General features: G+C 35.7%; 1 protein-coding gene and 1 pseudogene across 2 annotated transcripts; one reads left to right on the top strand and one right to left on the bottom strand.

Annotated features, from left to right (window-relative positions):
* Positions 1 to 1,319: 1,319 nt before the first annotated feature.
* LOC137809993 (uncharacterized) lies at positions 1,320 to 2,582 on the bottom strand. Its single transcript, XM_090297833.1, has 2 exons — positions 2,519 to 2,582; positions 1,320 to 2,383 (listed from the first exon to the last, which is right to left on the bottom strand). Exons 1-2 carry the CDS (start codon positions 2,580 to 2,582, stop codon positions 1,320 to 1,322), a joined length of 1,128 nt encoding a protein of 375 aa, XP_090153959.1.
* A 16,079-nt stretch (positions 2,583 to 18,661) lies between these two features.
* LOC137830203 (albumin-1-like) lies at positions 18,662 to 19,296 on the top strand (annotated as a pseudogene). Its single transcript, XR_016517445.1, has 2 exons — positions 18,662 to 18,768; positions 18,872 to 19,296. The product of XR_016517445.1 is annotated as an albumin-1-like (transcript).
* The last annotated feature ends 1,439 nt before the right edge of the window (positions 19,297 to 20,735 follow it).

Below are 20,735 nucleotides of genomic sequence, written 5' to 3'. Positions count from 1 at the left end.
TACGTTTATTTTCCGCCCCCTATGCCCATACAAACCTCCTTTGAATACTTGCAATCGTCTTACATACTGACACTGGCGCTTTAAATAAGGACAAGTAGAATAGAGGAACAAATGTTAGGACCGATTTAACCAAGCAAACTCTACCTGCTAGTGACAAGCATTTCCCTTTCCAAGTACTAAGTCTAGCTTTAACTTTTTCCACCACTGGCTTCCAAAATTGCGTTCTCCTAGGATTCCCACCTACTTTTAAACCCAAGTACTTGAAAGGAACCTGCATTAATCCACAATTGAGACTTCTTGCGTAGGTTTCTAGCGAGCTCCTACCAACCTTGATACCTGCCAACTTAGATTTATGGAAGTTTACCTTGAGTCCAGATGCCAGCTCAAACATCCTAAGAATTGCCTTAATGGTAAACACATTAGAGAAGGAGTCTTCACACATAAAGAGTGTGTCGTCCGCAAATTGCAGCATGCTACACTCTATCTCATTTCTCCCCACTTTCACTCCTCTTAAAAGGTTTTCCTTAGACGCAGAACGTACTAGGCCCGCCAAACCTTCCGCCACAACAAGAAACAGGAACGGAGCCATGGGATCCCCTTGCCTCAAACCCCTAGTCAGTCTAAACTCCTTTGTCGGACATCCATTGACCAGAATAGATACTGTTGCTGATTCTAAGCAGCCTTGCACCCACTTGATCCATCTCACATGAAACCCCAGCCTATTTAACATATCCAACAGGAAACTCCACTTGACCGAGTCATATGCCTTTTCGAAATCCACCTTCAAGAACACACCCCTCCTCCTCCTTCTTCGTACATCTTCAATCACCTCATTAGCCACCGGAACACTCTCTAGTAGCCCCCTTCCTTGCATGAAGGCTGATTGGTTTTCATCAATGACCATAGGTAGAACAATTTTGATCCGATTCGACATGACCTTGGACATAATCTTATACATAGCTCCCACAAGAGAGATAGGTCTGTACTGATCAATTGTAGTTGGATCCTTTACCTTTGGGACTAGAGCAATAAAGGACGCGTTACACCCCTTCGGCAAGATCCCTGTCTCTTGAAAACTATGTACTGCTCCCATAACATCTTCCTTTAGGGTCTCCCAATTAGCTTTAATAAAGTTGAAATTAAAACCATCTGGGCCCGGGCTCTTAGTCCCCTCGCAATTCCACACCGCCTCCCTGATTTCCTCCTCGGAGAACACCTCAATCATTCTCAGGCTTACCTCTTCAAGAAGAGATCTAAACCCTAAACCCTAGATTAGGGGTGGCCTTAAATCTCTCCTCAAACACTCGCTTTACTTCCCTTCATACTGCCTCCGGTTCCTCACACCATAGATTATTTAAGTCAACTCCTTTAACTTCATTCTTGATTCTTCTCCATCTGATAGTAGTGTGATAGAATTTAGAATTAGAGTCCCCATATTTGAACCAGTTGGACCTGGCTTTTTGCCTATAAAGGGATTCCATCTTTTTCTCTACCAATTTTTGCTGGCTTACAAGTTCCAATCTTCTCAACTTTTCACCCTCCACCAAGTCAGATACACCATCCTTGACATCAATATCCTCAATCTCCTTCAATATCCTGCGCTTTTCGTCCTCAAGATTCCCAAACACACTCCTATTCCACTCTTTAAGATCCAGCTTTAGAAGTTTGAGTTTCTCTTTAACTTTTGTTATATTGTCGCCCAGCACCTCATAAGATCCCCATTTACCCCTCACCAGATCCTTAAACCCGGGCTCCAATAGCCATGCATCAATAGACTTGAAAGGTTTTGGCCCCCAATCTTTACTCCATGATTTCACTACTATTGCACAATGATCTGAAACTTCCCTTGTTTGTATGTATTGCTTGCTCATAGGCCACACTTGTAGCCATTCTTCGGATACCAGAATTCTATCCAGCCTACTTTTTGCGGACCCATCTGCCTTAAACCAAGTGAACTTCTTACCTACTAAAGGCAAATCCTCCATAGAATTGCTTCCAATAAAATCATTAAAGTCCCTGATTTCCTTTTTGTTGCTTGTATTTCGTTTAATGCCTTTCCTTTCCGTAGCACACCTGACTGCATTAAAGTCACCACAACAACACCACACCTTATCCTGATGAATACTTCTGATAACAGACACATCCTCCCACAGAGCCACCTTCTCAGTCGGATTACAAGCAACATAGACGTTAATTATAATACAGGAACAGTTTGACTTAACATGGTGCCCCACAATAGCAATAAAACCTTTCCCTACCGTATGAGACACGTAGTGGAAGGCTTGCTTGTGCCACATAGATAATGTGCTTCCAGCCCCATTCACACCTTCATTATGCACCCATCCCACCTTATTATCTCCCCACAAAGAGAAACACCTGCTATCTGAAAACTCGGTTAATTTAGTTTCTTGCACACACACAAACTCCGCACCCTCCTTACCTATGATATTCCTAAGATACTTAGCCTTCACACCCCCCCAGCCCTCTAATATTCAGGCTGATAACTATCATGGGATACCTCCTCTGTCACCCTCCATAAAATTTCTCAAAACTTGGTTGTCCCTATCCTCCAAGGTTTCCATTTCCTTAATTAACATGCCTGCATCCTCAGAACAGGTTGTCCCCAGATGCTTTCCAACTTCCCAAATCTAAGTTTCTTCCGATTGGGTGGCTTCCCTTCTAAGACGATTGTTGCATTCCACAATTTCAGAATCTGACATAGCATAAGTTTTGGAACTTAACCTAGTTGAGTAACTGTTCCCTTGATGAAGAGACACCAAGCCCCCCTTCGATCTCCACCGTCGCTGAACAGTGAGGGTCCCCTTCTCCAATAGTGCTCTTAAGTGTCGCACTCTCTCTAGTGTGATACCATCTTCCACCATAGCTCCACCTTCCTTTCCGCGATGACAGCCTACCGCCTCGTTACCCATTCCGCCCTCTGCTTTCTCCACTTCAACCTCGTTGCAAATCGTAGCGACGCCGATTTGATTTTCTTCCTGACTACGTTGTGAGGGCGCATCTCCTCGAACGACCTCGCCCGTATTGGGTTCATCCTTCGTGCTCACCGCCGCTGACAACCGCCCAGCACCGCCCAACTCCTGCGTCTGAGTCAATACGCGATTTGCATTGTGGCTCTCAAAATTCTGATTGCACTTTCCGCTGGTTTGGGCTTCAATGCTAATGGGCCTGGGCCTAGCATTACTAACTGCCTCCACTACCTCTACTAAGCTCACCATCGACTGATGAAGAGCCACACACGCATCACTGACACGTCTTTGCGTGTCAGACACACAAGTCCTCTCCGCTAAGGCTCCCTGCGTGCACAGGTCTTTTCTAGTTGTAAATAGCCCACTTTTTTGCTGACAACTTTCGTGTCGTTCTGAACATTCCTTATCCATTGCTTTTGGTGCACACGTTGTTGACCTACCCTCTCCTCCCCCAGATACCTTTTCCGGCCACCCAAACCTTGCTTCACTACCGTCGTCGTCCTCGCTGAACTTCTCAGAGACCAGCGAGTCTGCCACAAAGGATTCTACTGAGGATGAGCTAATAGAGGACCCTTCGTTGTGAAATGCACACTTGCAACAGAAGTCTATTCTACCAGATTTTGTTGCCTCCTCAACAACAGTGACATTATATAATCTCCCATTAATACGGAACTCCTTGGATAAATCTGCTTTACATGACTTTAGCATCCTAACCTGGCACCAGGCATATTCCAAGCGGTCCCAAGATAGAGTAGCTTCATCTATCTCCACCACCGTAGCCACTTCCCCCACGACTTTTGATAGACACTCCTTGCTCCATAGATTGAGCGGCAACCCATAACATCTGACCCACACTCTTTTATACCTTACAACGTCATGCTCAGTCCAAGGTTTAATTTATGCGAAAACACTGTAGAACCACTCCTTATGCGATTTCACCAGGTCTTCCATTCTTCCTTCCGCCTTAGGTGACAGCAGAACTTGGTCGTCACCCAAAAACTTCGTATTGAACATAGACATCCCTCCCTTAAGGCACTCCTCTCGCATTGTTTCAAAGTTAAACTCATCCAACATACGACCAATCATACTCTTAGTCAACCAAGGAAGAGACAGCACCCTGGTTGTTATACTTGGGCCGCTCCACTGACCTTGTGCTGGTCTTTTTACTGCGTCCGCATACGACTTAACGTTATAGCTATTCGTAACCATTGCTTCCTTCCCACCTTTCTCCCTCCAAACCTCCTTGATCTTCCTCGTTATGTTGCTCTGTGCATCACCTCCTGATGGTTTCACTTCAGCATAGTAAGACGCGTTTCCTTTGTTTCCTAGCCCGTCTCTTCTATACCTTGGTATATTAACATAGAGCTTCATATTTCCAACGAAACAACTGTCCAGGTCCCTCTCCAAGCTCACAACATTTCTTACACCAAAAAATCTCACAAACCCGAATCTTCTTCCCCATCTATTCCTCCTCCTTGATATGAATACTTCCTTAACCCTAGCCCACTTCTAAAACACTTCCAATATATCGCGTTCCCCATGACTGTCTGGGAAGTTGGAGAAGAAGAAGGTTGTGAAAAAATTAGCATATGAATGATTCCCCCGCTCCGCGTACCCTCCGCTCCTCCGCTCCTCCGCTCCGCGTACCCAATGACTGAAACATCTACCTCTATCATTGATTTAGTGTCTTTGGTCAACACTAAACAACCCACAAATCCAAAGAAGAGAGGGCGTCTCACTCGGGCGCCTCAACGTCGTATTGAGACAGGGTTGTCTTCCATTCTCCCGGAGAATGCCTCTAACTTGCTTTATTATTAAAAAATATTTAATAACAGAAAAAGCAGTCTACACATTTATAATATAAAAAATACGTTGCCATTAGATATATAAACATTTAAAAAAAAATTATCATAATATTAGAAAACTAGAGCTTATAAACCCCAACACAAAATCGCTTTCACATGTAACTGTTTACTAAAAATTACATTATTATTATTATTCTAGCAAAATGTATACTTAAGTCTTAGCACTTCAAGATATTTTAGTGTAAAATGTGCTATATTCCTTTTTTTTCAAGATAATATTTATTTATATTTATCTTTAAAAAAATATCTTCGTAGGACGTATAGTCAAGTAATTATGATGATAATAAATATTCTAAATAAAGAAAATAAGGATTACTTTATGTATGTTATATCTCTTTTATAATATTTTAATTTTAATGAAACTTAACATATTCATATTATTTTGTACAATTTTTTTAAGTATTTTATTATCCGAACCAATAAATTTAGAGCAGTTAGTATCTGTTAAATAATATGAACATTAACTATATGCAGTTATCCTTATATTTTGCTGATATTTATTGAATGGTAATCACCTCGGACCTGATTATAACTATCTCAGTATAGATGTAAAAATCAATATTATTATTAATTACTAAAACATTTATATATACATGTCATAAAATTTACCTCCCAATCCATAAAATTTCAATATTATCAACTTACAAAGATTTACCTCCCAATCCATAAAATTTCAAAAAGAAATGTGTTGGTAGATTTGAAACTTATACACCCTTAAATGCTAGCATAGTCTCTTTCTCCGTGAGACCTTTACATTAGAGCTTGTCTGACTTCTTCACCCCGCTCCTTCACGTACTTATGTTGATCCAACCAATAGATACAACTATCACCAAAATCCGAAGAATGTTACAAAGTATGTGACCCGATTTCTTTAGTCACGTGCTTTAAATTGTTTTGTGCAAAACAATAAATCTCGCAGAGGATGAGGATGCAGGAGATGGTGAGGAAGAGGTTGAGGCTTCTGAGGAGGTAATCAAGGAAGGGGAAGAGAAACATCACCCCATCTGAAACAATATCTCCTCCTCTCGCTCCTACACTACAACCTACATAAGAGCAAGAACAACCTCAAAATCTCGATCACGTACGAGGAACTGTTCTCACCATTGTTGGAGGCTTCGCAAGTGGAGGAAGTTCAAATGCAAGACAAAAAAGGAAGCTTAGGAGTATCACTTCAATAAACTCCTTAACACCTCATTTGTTGTCTCTTATCACCTTCTCCAATGAAGATTTTTGTGTAAACAACCTCGTCCATGATCCAATGTTTGTTACAACTACCATAATCAACTAGCAAGTTTGTAAAGTCCTCATTGATTAGGGCAGCTAAATAGTTGTCCTTCCTCATTCTATGATCAAGTCCTTTCAATGATCAAGAAAGTATTAACCACTAGACCAGGCAAGTTCTTTAGTCATATTATCATTTTTATTATACTTATTATTATTAATATAATTTATACATATTAATAATAATAATAATAATAATATAAATTATATTCATATTACTAATATTATATTCATATTATTAATATTATATTCATATTATTAATATTATATTCATATTATTAATATTATATTCATATTGTTAATATTGTTAATATTATTAATAATAATAAGTATAATAAAAATCATAATGATACTAAAGAAATTGTTTGGGGGTAGTGGTTAAATTTAATTCCCGTTTCATGGTGCCAAAATTACATACGGATATAATTCGTATGTAATTACATACGGAAAAAATCCGTGTGTAATAATCCGTATATAATTCGCATTTTTCTTGTAGTGTAGGGGGTATGTAGACCTTCTTACTACTCTTGGTACTAGTGGAGCATATCGTACTTTAACTGTGAGGTATATATTGGTTAAGACCAATACTTCTTATGATGTGCTGATTGGACGCCAAACTATCAATCAACTTGACATTGTCATATCGACACTACACATGACCATGAAGTTTCTAGTAGAAAATGACAATTATGACTGTAAAAAAAAACAAAGACACCTTGGGAATGTTACGCACATAGTTCATGACTAACACCTTATTTGATGAAGGCCTCAACTTCAAGTAGTACAACACAAATGAAGTTTATCATTAAGGTCCCTCACCAACACGATGTTCCTCGACCAGATCTCAACATAGAGGAAATACATCCTATCAAGGATGAACATGAAGAACAAATTGAGGAAGTTGACCTGGATCCCAAGGCCGAATTTGAAGAAAATAAACCCAACCTTGATGAACTGATGATCAATGTATAACTCGGTTCTCTCCCCATTCAAATCACTCGAGTTGGGAAAACTATTCGCCGAGTACTACGGAATGAGATAGAACAAGTACACCTCAACAATGTTGATTTGTTCGCGTGAAGCCCATCTGACATGCCTGACATTGATCTAGATTTCATGTGCCACAAGCTTTCTATTTTACCTCAAGAAAATCCAATGGCTCAAAGAAAATGTAAATTAATGAAGAAAGACGTCAATCAGTTGATCAAGAGGCCGGGAAACTATTGAAGGTCGACTTCATTAGAGAGATTGTTTACCACCACATGGTTGTTGAATGTGGTGATGGTAAAGAAGTTCAATGGTAAGTGGAAGATATGTATAGACGATGCATATTTAGACAAAGTCTGCCCAAAAGTCACATATCCTTTACCAAGTATTGATCGACTGATTAATAATAGGTCGTAACATGAGCTCCTATGTTTTGACAACGCTTATTCTAAATACAACCATATTAGAATGTATCCTTATAACAAGGACAGAACAACGTTTATGACTGAAGGCGACAACTTTTATTACAAGGTCATTCCATTTGGCCTAAAAAAAGGTTAGTGCCACTTGCCAGCGTTTAATGGATAAAATTTTTATGTATCTCATAGGTTCCACCATGAAATTTTATGTAGATGACATGGTGATCAAGTCAACATCCATATAGAAGCACCCACTCTTTATAGAGAAGGTGTGCAACCAAATTTGAACACATAACATGCGCCTTAACCTTGAAAATTGCATTTTTGGTTGGAGGCAGAAAATTTCTTGTTTTCATGATTGCACAAATAGGATATGAGGTCAATCCCGATAAATGTGAAGCCATTTTGAGCACAAGGAGTCAAAGTAATCTCAAGGAACTCCAACAGCCAAACGGAAAGCTTGTTTCCCTTTTCAAGTTTACTCCCAAGCTCGTCGAGAAGTCAAAACCATTATTCCCGTTATTAAAGTTTTGTAACAAAATTCGAGTGGAACCAACAATCTGAAGAGATTCAAACTTAAGCGAGATATTGCTTCTTTGCAAACTTTGGTGAGCCTTCTTCCACATTCTACTCTTATTCTCTCTTTGGCAGTATCCTACTTGGCAATACGTTTAGTTTTGGTCTATAAAGAAGGCAAGAAACATCTATATGTATATTTCACTAGCAAAACTCTATAATCGACTGAAGAAAGATATTAAGTCATTGATAAGCTCATCCTTGCCTTAGTTTTTTCGACTCGAAGACTCAGACATTATATCAAGAGCTTTAACATTACCATTCACATCCACTACCCCATCAAACAAGTTCTGCAAAAGCCCGAACTCACTGGTAGAAAGACAACTTTATCATTGGAATTATAAGAGTTTGAGTTCACCTATGAAGGTCGAGAACTAATCAAGGAAAAACTATTGACCTATTTCATTGTCAAGCTACCTCAAATCAACGAAAAACAGGAAAGATGGACTCTTAACGTAGATGGATCTTCCAAAAAAAAAAGGTAGTGGAGTTTGAATGATACTTGAAGGTTCAGATGAAATCACACTTGAACAAGCATCCATCTCCTCAGTGTTTTTCCTTTTCAGGCTTTCCTACTCCCTAGTGTTCTTCCTTTTCAATCTTTCCAACTCCCTTTTCAACTCTAACACTACTGTCACCAAGTCTATCCGGTGATCTTCCTCTACCACCTGTCTTTCGCTTCCTATCATGCTTATAGTATCTACCATGTGGTTTCTCAATAGATTTTTCTTCTAACCCAACGGTGTGCGTCAAAAATGTTCTTACACAGTTCAACAAGATTAGATTTTCTCTATCGAGACTCCAGTCTCTCGGTGGTATGTACTTGTAAAGACACTCCGATGCTCAAGTCAACGGTGAATATATCTAGATTATGAGTATTATAATCAGAGAAACATTACCTTTTTTTCCTTTGGATCCTCGTCTATTTATAGTTTACTTATGACCTTGAGGATTATCTCATACACATAAAAACCTAATACTCTTTTAATCCTATTTAGGAGCTTATTTAGGAAGTGATTATTGTGATTAGTTACATTGTGTCCAAATCCCGAATTATTTTTTTTAGTGAGGTTCATGTTTGAATCGAATGAGTGATATACCAAAATATCATTCGGTATTCGACAAAACAGTGGAGTGGATAATGGAATCATATAACTATAAAAATACGAATAAAGTAGTCTAATTAACTTAATATAATTCAATATCTACTCATTTGATATCAGAATGTTCTTAGGTACATGAAACTCATTCAAGATCTACTCATTTGATATCAAAATCTTATACATGCAAGTTTTCAAATATTTATAAGCTAATATTTAAAACAACACTCAAATAGAAACAACTAACCAAGTTGATGAGAAGCAATGCAATTGCTGAGAATGAACTTGTGGGTTTATGACTCACCTTTACCGTTATCTTGGCATAAATGGGAGGTTAATTGCCACAATCAATTGCAATCAATGGGAGATTAATTGTCGCAATCACAATCAATTGCAATCAATGGGAGATTAATTGCAGCAATCAATTGCAATCAATGGGAGATTAATTGCGCAATCAATTGCAATCAATGGGAGGTTAATTACCATTAATTGTATTTATTATTGTTGTCTCCTAGAACCACTATATATAGTGGCTTCCTTCAAGCAATGTAACACACTACAAACAAGCAACACACACTTGCTTCCTCTCTCTTTTCATATACTCTCTATTTCTGTTCTTGGGTGTAAGTGTTTAACCCATATAGAGAGGATTTGTCTTTAGGGCTATTTATCTATTAGTCTGAGAGGAATTCATTGTACTCCCAATATCATTATAGTGAAAGTTTTGGCTCTCTCGCCGGTGGTTTTTTACCTCTATTTAAAGGGGTTTTCCACCTAAAAATTCTGGTATCATTCTCACTTTACTTGTTACTTTAATTTCTCATAATCTTTGGTTGAAATTATCACGCTTCCGCACACGATATCCCTACAAATTGGCATCAGAGCTTTTCGATAATTCAACTAGGATCTATTGTTCAATAATGTCAAAATTGGATATTGAGAAATTTGATGATAAAATCAGCTTTGCTATCTGGCGAGTCCAGATGCTAGCTGTTCTCACCCAGAATGGTTTAAAGAAAGTTCTGGCAGGTAAAATGATGAGACCAACCACTATGACGGAGGAGCAGTGGGATGAGATGGATGAAAAGGCATTGTCTGCAATCCAGTTATGCTTGTCCCGTGAGGTGTTGCGTGAGGTCATCAACGAGAAAAGTACAGCAGGCATATGGAGTAAATTGGAGTCTTTATACATGACCAAAAGTCTTGCAAACAAACTCCGGTTAAAGGAGCGACTCTTTACACTCCGAATGTCTGAAGGTACTCCCATCCAATCTCACCTTGATGAATTTAATTCCATCATAATTGATTTGGAAAATTTGGATGTTAAAATTGATGATGAGGATAAAGCTGTTCTACTTATTGTTTCTCTACCACCCTCGCATCGACAATTCAAAGAAATTATGTTATACGGTAATTATCTTACCTTAAGCTTTGATGATGTCAAGACTAATTTACTAGCCAAAGAAAAATTTGATACTCAAATTCATTCTGAAAGTTCTGGTGAAGGATTAGTAGTTAGAGGGAGAAACCAAGAGAAAGGTAAGAACAATAAGTATAAATCTAGGTCAAAATCTAGAGGCAAGAACTCCAAATATTGTCGTTATTGCAAGAAAAAGGGACACGAGATCTCTGACTGTTATAAATTGAAAAATAAGCAAGATAGAGAAGATAAGGGAAATGGTAAACAACCAGAAAAATTTGGCGAAGCTAGTATTGTTGAAACTGAATCTGATGGGGATTGTTTTGGAGCTTCCAACACTGAACAAAGGTCTAAAAATGAATGGATTCTTGATTCTGGTTGTACTTATCACATGTCTCACAATAGAGATTGGTTTGCCACATATGAACCAGTTTATAATGGTCTTGTTTTGATGGGAAACGATGCTCAATGCAAAGTTGTTGGTGAAGGAACAATCAAAATCAAGACACATGATGGAATTGTTAGAACTTTAACAGGTGTCAGATATGTCCCTGAGTTGAAACGGAATCTCATTTCCTTAGGCACCCTTGAATCTCATGGGTGTAGATACTCAGCTGAAGGTGGAGTTTTAAAAGTGTCTAAAGGAGCTCTTGTGTTACTAAAGGCAATTCGATGTGATAGTTTGCATGTGCTGCAGGGTTCAACTGTTACAGGTTCTGCGGCTGTTGCCTCACCCAACAAAGATAACACCAAGTTGTGGCATATGAGATTAGGCCACATGAGTGAGAAGGGAATTCTAATCCTCAAGAAGAAGGGTCACCTTGGTAACCACTGTACTGGAAAGGTTGATTTCTGTGAACATTGCATTTTTGGTAAGCAGAAAAAGGTTAGTTTTTCTAAAGCCATACACAGAACCAAAGGTACCTTGGATTACATTCACTCGGATCTTTGGGGTCCGTCAAAAGTTCCCTCCAAAGGTAAATGTCGTTATATGATGACAATTATTGATGACTTCTCACGAAAACTGTGGGTGTATTTCCTTAAACATAAGAATGAAGCATTTTCCACTTTTAAAGAGTGGAAATTATTGATTGAGAATCAGACTGGCAAGAAGATAAAGAGGTTAAGGACAGACAATGGCCTTGAGTTCTGTTCGAATGAATTCAATGATTTCTGCAAGAAGGAAGGCATTTCCAGACCCTTCACCATCCCAAGTATTCCACAACAGAGCGGGATTGCATAAAGAATGAATAGAACTATCCTGGAGAGAGTTCGTTGCATGTTCTCCCATTCTGGTTTGAGCAAATCTTTTTGGGCTGAAGCGGCTTCAACGACATGTTATCTGATAAACCGCTCTCCTAACAGATCAATTGATTGCAACATTCCAGAAGAAGTTTGGTCAGGTAACCTTGTTGATTATTCTAATCTTAAAATATTTGGTTGCCCTGCTTATTCTCATGTAAACGAGGGAAAATTAGAACCTCGTGCTAAGAAGTGCATTTTCTTGGGTTATGGCTCAGGGGTTAAAGGCTATCGTTTATATGACCCAGAATCTCATAAAATAATTCATAGTCGAAATGTGACCTTTAATGAAAACGTTATGCTCTCTTCTGCAAAAGATACTGTCATTTCCTCAATTGATACAGGTGACCAGGAAGATGCTCGAGAGAAGGTGGAGTTTGAGATTAAAACACCCGCTCATGAGGAAGATGTTCCCAATTCCTCCAGTACTCAAGATGATCAAGTCACTGCTATTGATGGTACAAATGAACATTTGAGTCCACGTGAGCAAGGTCCACCTAAACGACGAGGATTACCACAGCCGTGGTCTATGGCTCAAGAACTTCCACAACAGAGACCAAGAAAACCGACTCAAAGATTAATTGCAGAATCTGCCAACATCGCTTATGCTTTAACTATTGCACAAGAGATGGGTGAAGAAGGTGAACCCAAGAATTACTCTCAAGCTATCTCTGGTGACGACTCAACAAAGTGGATTGCTACTATGCAAGAAGAAGTTGAGAGTCTTCTCAAAAACGAAACATGGGAATTGGTGAAGTTACCAGAAGGAAAACGAGTCATTAGTTGCAAGTGGATCTTTAAGAGAAAAGAAGGGATCCCTGGTGTTGAGAGTACAAGGAATAAAGCAAGATTTTTTGTAAGAGGTTTTGATCAAGAGAAAGGTATTGACTTTAATGAAGTTTTTTCTCCTGTTGTTCGTCATACTTCAATACGTATATTACTTGCTTTAGTTGCCTTGTATGATTTGGAGTTGGAACAGTTAATTGTGAAAACTGCTTTTCTTCATGGTAATCTTGAGGAAGAGATTTACATCCAACAGCCTGAGGGCTTCGTTGTACCTGGAAAGGAGGACCATGTATGTCGTTTGAAAAAATCTCTTTACGGCTTGAAGCAATCACCAAGACAATGGTATAAGAGGTTTGATTCTTTCATGGTTGGACATGGATACTCCAGAAGTAGCTATGATAACTGTGTTTATTTTCAAAAGACATCTGATGGGTCATTTATATACTTGTTGTTATATGTTGATGACATGTTGATTGCTGCAAGAGATAAATCTTTAGTTAACAAGTTAAAGGCCCAACTTAGTAGTGAATTTGATATGAAGGACTTAGGTCCTGCCAAGAAAATTTTGGGAATGGAGATCAACAGAGATCGTTAAGCTGGAAAACTTTTTTTTATCACAAAAGAAGTATGTTCTTAAGATGCTTGACAAATTTGGAATGCGAGACTGCAAAGCTGTTAATACTCCAATTGCCGCCCACTTCAAGTTTTCTTCAGATCAGTGTCCAAAATCAGACGAGGACAAAAGACGCATGTCACATGTCCCGTATTCAAATGCAATTGGAAGTCTCATGTATGCTATGGTATGTACTAGACCTGATTTAGCTTATGCTGTTAGCATTGTTAGCAGGTTCATGCATAATCCAGGCAAGGCACACTGGGAAGCCATTAAATGGATACTTCGTTATCTGAAAGGTTCTCCGGATCTTGGTTTGGTATTTGATCAACAAAGATCCGATCCCGGAGGAGCAGTTGGCTATGTTGATGCTGACTATGGTGGTGATTTAGATCGGAGAAGGTCACTTTCAGCTTACATCTTTACCCTATGTGGGTCTGCTATCAGCTGGTATTCTTCACTTCAAGCCATTGCGGTTTTGTCCACCACTGAAGCAGAATATATTGCTGCTGTAGAAGGTATGAAAGAGGATATATGGCTTCGAGGCTTGGTAAGTGAACTTGGTCTTCAACAAGATGTTCTTGTTATATTTTGTGATAGTCAGAGTGTTGTCCACTTAACCAGGAATAGTAAGTATCACTCAAGGACCAAGCACATTGAAATTAAACACCATTTTATCCGAGACATTGTTGATACAGGAGATATAATTGTTGAAAAAATTCATACGACCGAAAATCCTGCAGACATGTTGACCAAGCCACTTCCATCGGCTAAGTTCGATCATTGCCTGAACTTAGCTGGTATTATCCATACTTAATCAAGACTTCATGGTGAGAGAGTGTTCCAATCAAAGGCAAGTCAAGGTGGAGATTTGTGGGTTTATGACTCACCTTTACCGTTATCTTGGCATAAATGGGAGGTTAATTGCCACAATCAATTGCAATCAATGGGAGATTAATTGTCGCAATCACAATCAATTGCAATCAATGGGAGATTAATTGCAGCAATCAATTGCAATCAATGGGAGATTAATTGCAGCAATCAATTGCAATCAATGGGAGATTAATTGCGCAATCAATTGCAATCAATGGGAGGTTAATTACCATTAATTGTATTTATTATTGTTGTCTCCTAGAACCACTATATATAGTGGCTTCCTTCAAGCAAAGCAATGTAACACACTACAAACAAGCAACACACACTTGCTTCCTCTCTCTTTTCATATACTCTCTATTTTCTGTTCTTGGGTGTAAGTGTTTAACCCATATAGAGAGGATTTGTTTTTAGGGCTATTTATCTATTAGTCTGAGAGGAATTCATTGTACTCCCAATATCATTATAGTGAAAGTTTTGGCTCTGTCGTCGGTAGTTTTTTACCTCTATTTAAAGGGGTTTTCCACCTAAAAATTCTGGTATCATTCTCACTTTACTTGTTACTTTAATTTCTCATAATCTTTGGTTGAAATTATCACGCTTCCGCACACGATATACCTACATAACTTTTTATGCTCTTGGATTTGATGGGTATACAGTCAGCAGAATCGTCTACACAAGATTATTCTGTTCTGCAAAGTTATTACATTGTATATATAAAAAACATGAACCAACAAACACATTTTCAATTATTGAATCCAAATAAGGAAAGTAATGTATGAAATATTCATAAGTTATTACTTACATAATCTACTATTTATTACTTCAAAATAAACTAATTTAAACTTATAGATAAACCAATTTTAATTTTTTTTAATTTTAATTATTTTCTCCTAAATGGGATAATCTCTTCAAAAATCTTTTATTCTACCCAATGTATTTCAGTGACTAGCTCATGTGTGTAATTGATTTACCCTAAATAGGAGAATCTACTTTCACTGCTTGGTCTAATCATGGCCTGCACTGCTAATATTTTTTATAGTCTTGTCATTTTCTCTGTTCTAAAATTTTATCAGACTAACCGTAATTATGTGAAAAAAGTGGTGATTTGAGAATGAATTGAATGAAATGTTATGTGAAACGTTAAACTTATATTTTTTTATCAGCACTTAAAAACTTATATAAATTTTAGAACTCATTAAAATATTTAAAAAATATAATATATGATAAAGTAATCCTTATTTTTTATTTATTTAGAACATTAATTATTATCATAATTATTTGACTAAGTCTTATGGAGATATTGCTTTAAAGATAAATATAAATAAATAAAAAATCTTGAGAAAAAGGAATGTAACACATTAAACACTGAGTTATTTTTTAAGTGCTAAAAATTAAGCACACATTGTACTTTTGCTAGAATAATAATACAAATAATAATATAACTTCTATACATTCAAACTAGAGCTAATATAATAATTGAAGTGTTCGAGTGAGATATAGTAAACATCACAATTTCCCACAACTAGTAAATAACATAAAAAATTAAATGTAATTTATTTTATATAAGTAAAATTAAAAGAAAAAAATTGAAAAAAAAATAATGGAAATGGATGTTGGAGATCCCACATCGACTAGAGATTAGAGCCTTTCATTGTATATAAGTGGGTGCAAACCTCAACTCTATGAGCCGATTTTATGGGGTTGAGTTAGGCTTAAAGTCCACTTCGTAATATGGTATTATCCCACATCGACTAGAGATTAGAGTCTTTCATTGTATATAAGTGGGTGCAAACCTCAACCCTATGAGCTAGTTTTATGGGGTTGAGTTAGGCTTAAAGTCCACTTTGTAATATGGTATCAGGCTGTTATCGGACCACCCATAATATATAGTCTCACGCACGAGTTGACAATCTCGACGTGAGGGGGTGTTGGAGATCCCACATCGACTAGAGATTAAAGCCTTTTATTGTATATAAGTGGGTTGAGTTAGACTTAAAGCCCACTTCATAATAATGGAAAAACCAAAAATAAATTGAAAAAGGAAAACAAATAGAAGGGGTGCTTAATCACGACTTTTATTCACACTAGTTACAATCTTTCTAATGTTTTTTGGAAATAATTGCTGTGAAACAACTTGCATGAAAAAGGAAGAACTGAAAAGACTGAAGAAGCTTTGAATCATTACGAATCAATGAATCAGAAGGCCAACTGTATAGCACAAGAGTTGCTTTATGATGTGTTTGATTACAGATGAGATGAATGACTAATAGAAAGAGTGAATTTCGGAGGTAAATATGAAAAAAAAGTTAACTTTGTATGGATTAATGTATATAAAGTAAATTAATAAGGAAATTTTATTCAAATTTATGAGTCTGATATGTGTAAAAAAAATTTAAATGTTAAAAATATAATTTTATCTTTATATTAAAAATAAATACAACATAAAATAAAATAATTTTTTAATATAAATTTAAGTTAATTAAATTTCTTTATATTGTTTTCATTTGAATAATAAAAAATTTATAATTTTTACATTTATATTATTAATTTTTTTTATGTTTTATTTGGATTGTGAAATGAAAATGTGAGAGTGTGATAGAGTGAAAGTGTGTGAATTTGAGAAGAAAGTGTGAATAAAGTTTGGGATAACATCTCTATTTTTATCCATATTTGATAATATATTATATATGCAATATCTAATTAACATATAAACATATAATACTTTCTCATTTTGTATCTCAAAATATTTCCCTCTTCTTAAGAATTTTAATATATATACACAAAAGTTTTTTTAAAAAAAAAACATCCAAAATAAAACATCTCATCCTCTTCTGATTGCTCACTGATGAGCTCTATTACCTGCAACATCATCTGTTCCCAATCATCACATATTGATTAAAGAAAACAAACACAAAAGAAAGCACAAGGTAAACTAGCTATTTTTAAAATTTCAAATATAAAAGATTAAATATCAACATAAATCACCAGTATTCAAACATTTTTACAATGTCTGATTTCTACTGACTCACATACTCAGACACTTGACTCCACTTCCGGAAGACTCATGTATTGAAATTAAAATCCTGAGACCTGCACCTGTCATACTACTAGCTGTGAATCCACATAGTCATGCGCATAAACATCTCAATAGTTCATCATCTCATCATCTCATATGATAGGGTAAGTTCATATGACATGAAATACCAGATTATATTTCAAACCACAGACAAAGTCATATGAACCTCCATCGACTCTCACCAACTGAATAACTTCATCTATGTAAATCGATTATATTAGTAGAGTCAGGATGTCTCATTACGGGCCTGACAAATCAATACACCCTAACAAAATCTCAACACGGTATTTCCTTTCCTAAAAATACTATGTCTTGATCACACTTTCACCTCATTACATACATCATTTAACACATTAATACTCTCACCATTCAATCACATCATATTTTTAACTTTTTAAACAATCCAAATATATATCAGAATTCACTTAAATACATAACTATGTTCCTCTAAATCATTCATCATCTAAAATCAAACAACCACTACTCATCAAACATTTCATTTTAGTAATTCAACAAAATATTCAAAAACAATTCAACTCATTTATATTATCTTTGAAACACTTTCAACACCTTATTCACCTTAAAATTAATACTCATTTATATTATCTTTGAAACACTTTCAATTCTCAATCACAAACACTTTCAACTCCTTATTCACTTTAAAATTAATATAAAATATTCAAAATCAAATACTTCGATATATTACTTTCAGTCAACTTCTTATGCATGTATGTGTATGTTATCATTAAAAAATAAATCAAATAAAATGAAATATTTTAGGAGTATTTTAATTCTTATATAAATATTTTAAGAATAAGTTTTTTATTCTCCCAAGAACAATGAAATAAAAGATCCCTAATTTAAGTGTTCATCTCTCATCAGTAATACCGAGGAGTAATGCCTGTAAATTATTTAAAAAGTTAATTAATTAAAGTAACTAAATATTTATTTAAATTATAATAATAAATTATATTAAATTACAAATAATTAAATACACAATTTTAAAAATAACTAACATAAAAATAAAAAAAATAGTTGATGTTATTTCACTAAAATTAAAAAATTAAAAAAAAATGGAGAAACAAAAAATAAATGGAAAATTGAAAAAATTACAAGTGGTGCTAAATCGCGACTTCTTTCCATTAGTTACCCATTTTTATAGTGTTTTTTTTTAAAAAATTTATTCATTTATGTAGAAAGAAACAAAATTGTACCAATAAATTTTCCATGATTGCTTGAAATAATTGCTGTCGAAAATAATTCTTATTGCAGCAAGAAGACAGTAAGATAAATAATTTTACCTTTATTATTTTCTTTTAGTGACATAGCTGAGCAAAAACTAACAGTGGACTAATGCCTATAAATAGTTACAAGAAGAGACTCCAACACACCACAAAACTCAGAATAACACATCTGCGAAATCAAAGAATGGGTTATGTTAGGGTTGCTCCTTTGGCTCTCTTCTTGCTTGCCACTTCCAGTATGTAACTTCCCATTCTTCATCGTTTATGTTTATATATTTCAGATCTACACAAAATTATTATGCATATTTAGTTTGTTCTGACTTTGAAGTTCATTTTCAGTGATGTTTTCGATGAAGAAGATAGAAGCTGTAGTTTGTTCAGGTTTTTGTTCACCGTTTGAGATGCCACCATGTGGATCAAGTGATTGTCGCTGTGTTCCTTAAGGACTATTTGTTGGTTCCTGCATTCATCCAACTGGACTTTCAGCTGCGGCAAAGATGATAGATGAACATCCCAACTTATGTCAGTTTCATGAAGAATGCATGAAGAAAGGAAGTGGAAACTTCTGTGCTCGTTATCCCAATCACTATATGGATTATGGTTGGTGCTTCAACTCTGATTCTGATGCACTTAAAGGCTTCTTGGCCATGCCTAGGGCAATCTCCAAGTAATATTGTGTATGCATGTGAAAGGTGGTCATGTATGGTCGTGCACTGTGATGCATGATGCATCTATGCTATAAATAAAAACAGTGTTCCATCTTACTCATACTTGTTCCTGTACTCCTGCTGGAAATACGTAAAAGACAAGAAGAGAGAAATAGGTACCTCATGCTTAAATAGTTCTTAACCTTAGAGACAAGAAGAAAACTGTGAAGATTAAGAGCCTCAAAATTATAAACTATTTCAATAAATTTAATAAAATAATGATACACTAACCCTTTAATATTTTTTTTATATCATTTAATTATAAATAAATCCATCATAATTATATACAACATTATTTCTTTTTTTGTTAACACTGATAAATGAAAATAAATGAAAATGGGGTGATTTGTCACTGTTTCTGTAACCACAAAAGCTTGATCTTTCATTGCTAATTATGAGTATTGATGATGCAGTACAATCATGAATGATTATAGTTGCTAATCCAATCAGCAATCAAGATTATTATTAACTAATTGGATGCGGAATAAGGAGGAGTCATCACAGCATCTATTCATTGAATGTGTGTTTACACAGCATGTATGGTCCCTTTGCCAAAAGTGGCTGGGAATCATGTTAGTACAAAATAATGAGATTAAATCTCATTTTGAGAGTTTGCTTTGTACTCAGGCCAGTGGAAAACAAATCTTGATTTAGAAAGGTATTTGGACAGCGGTTATAAGAGGTATTTGGGACCAGAGAAATTCCATTTTGTTTAAACAAGGAGTTGTGGATGTAGAGGAGATGATTTAGATGGCGCAGCTAAAATCGTGATCTTGGCTAAAACATAGAACCAAGTCTTTTAATTACTCTTTTTCAGATTGGACAATTAACCGGGTATAATTAAGAAAAGAAAGGTAGAGAGACATACAATTAGTGAAATCAATAGCATATTAATCAAGTACTAATTTTCATAGTTAGCATTGATTAAACATGAGTTAGAAAATGCATTAATGAAGCATATAATGTCTACACAAAATTGATTGAGATAATCAATGACAAATTGTTTGTGGCATTTTTTGCACCCACGTTTCTTATAAATCTCGGAATTGGAATATATGTGGAATAATAATAGGGAAAAAAAATTATGGTTTAAGACTAAATAGCAAAGGACTCACACTTATGCAATATCAAGTTACGAAAAATTTAATCTATCAACATTTTAAATCAATTATAAAACCAAGTGTATACAAAACATAAATCTTTACAGCTTCCAATTTTAGACTTAAATAAATTTTATTTAAAATAAATTATTTAAGAGATATTCATTAAATATTTAAGTTTTTAAAAACATAACCAGAAATTACTATTGTAAATATTTTTATAGAAATACAATTTTTTTCACACAAACTCCAGTAACATTCCAACTTTTTTTACCCATATCTAATAACTATAATCTGCTTGAAATATCAAAATAAATATATTAACATAATATAAATATGTCTACAATTTTTTTATATAGTGTTTCAAAATATATTCCTTCTCATAGGACTTTAAAT

This window comes from Phaseolus vulgaris, chromosome 11 (genome assembly GCF_051622355.1).
Source record: "Phaseolus vulgaris cultivar YP4 chromosome 11, ASM5162235v1, whole genome shotgun sequence".
NCBI classification, from domain to species: domain Eukaryota; kingdom Viridiplantae; phylum Streptophyta; class Magnoliopsida; order Fabales; family Fabaceae; genus Phaseolus; species Phaseolus vulgaris.
The sequence above is the reverse complement of the archived record's forward strand: the minus strand, read 5'-3'. Positions and strand labels throughout refer to the sequence as shown.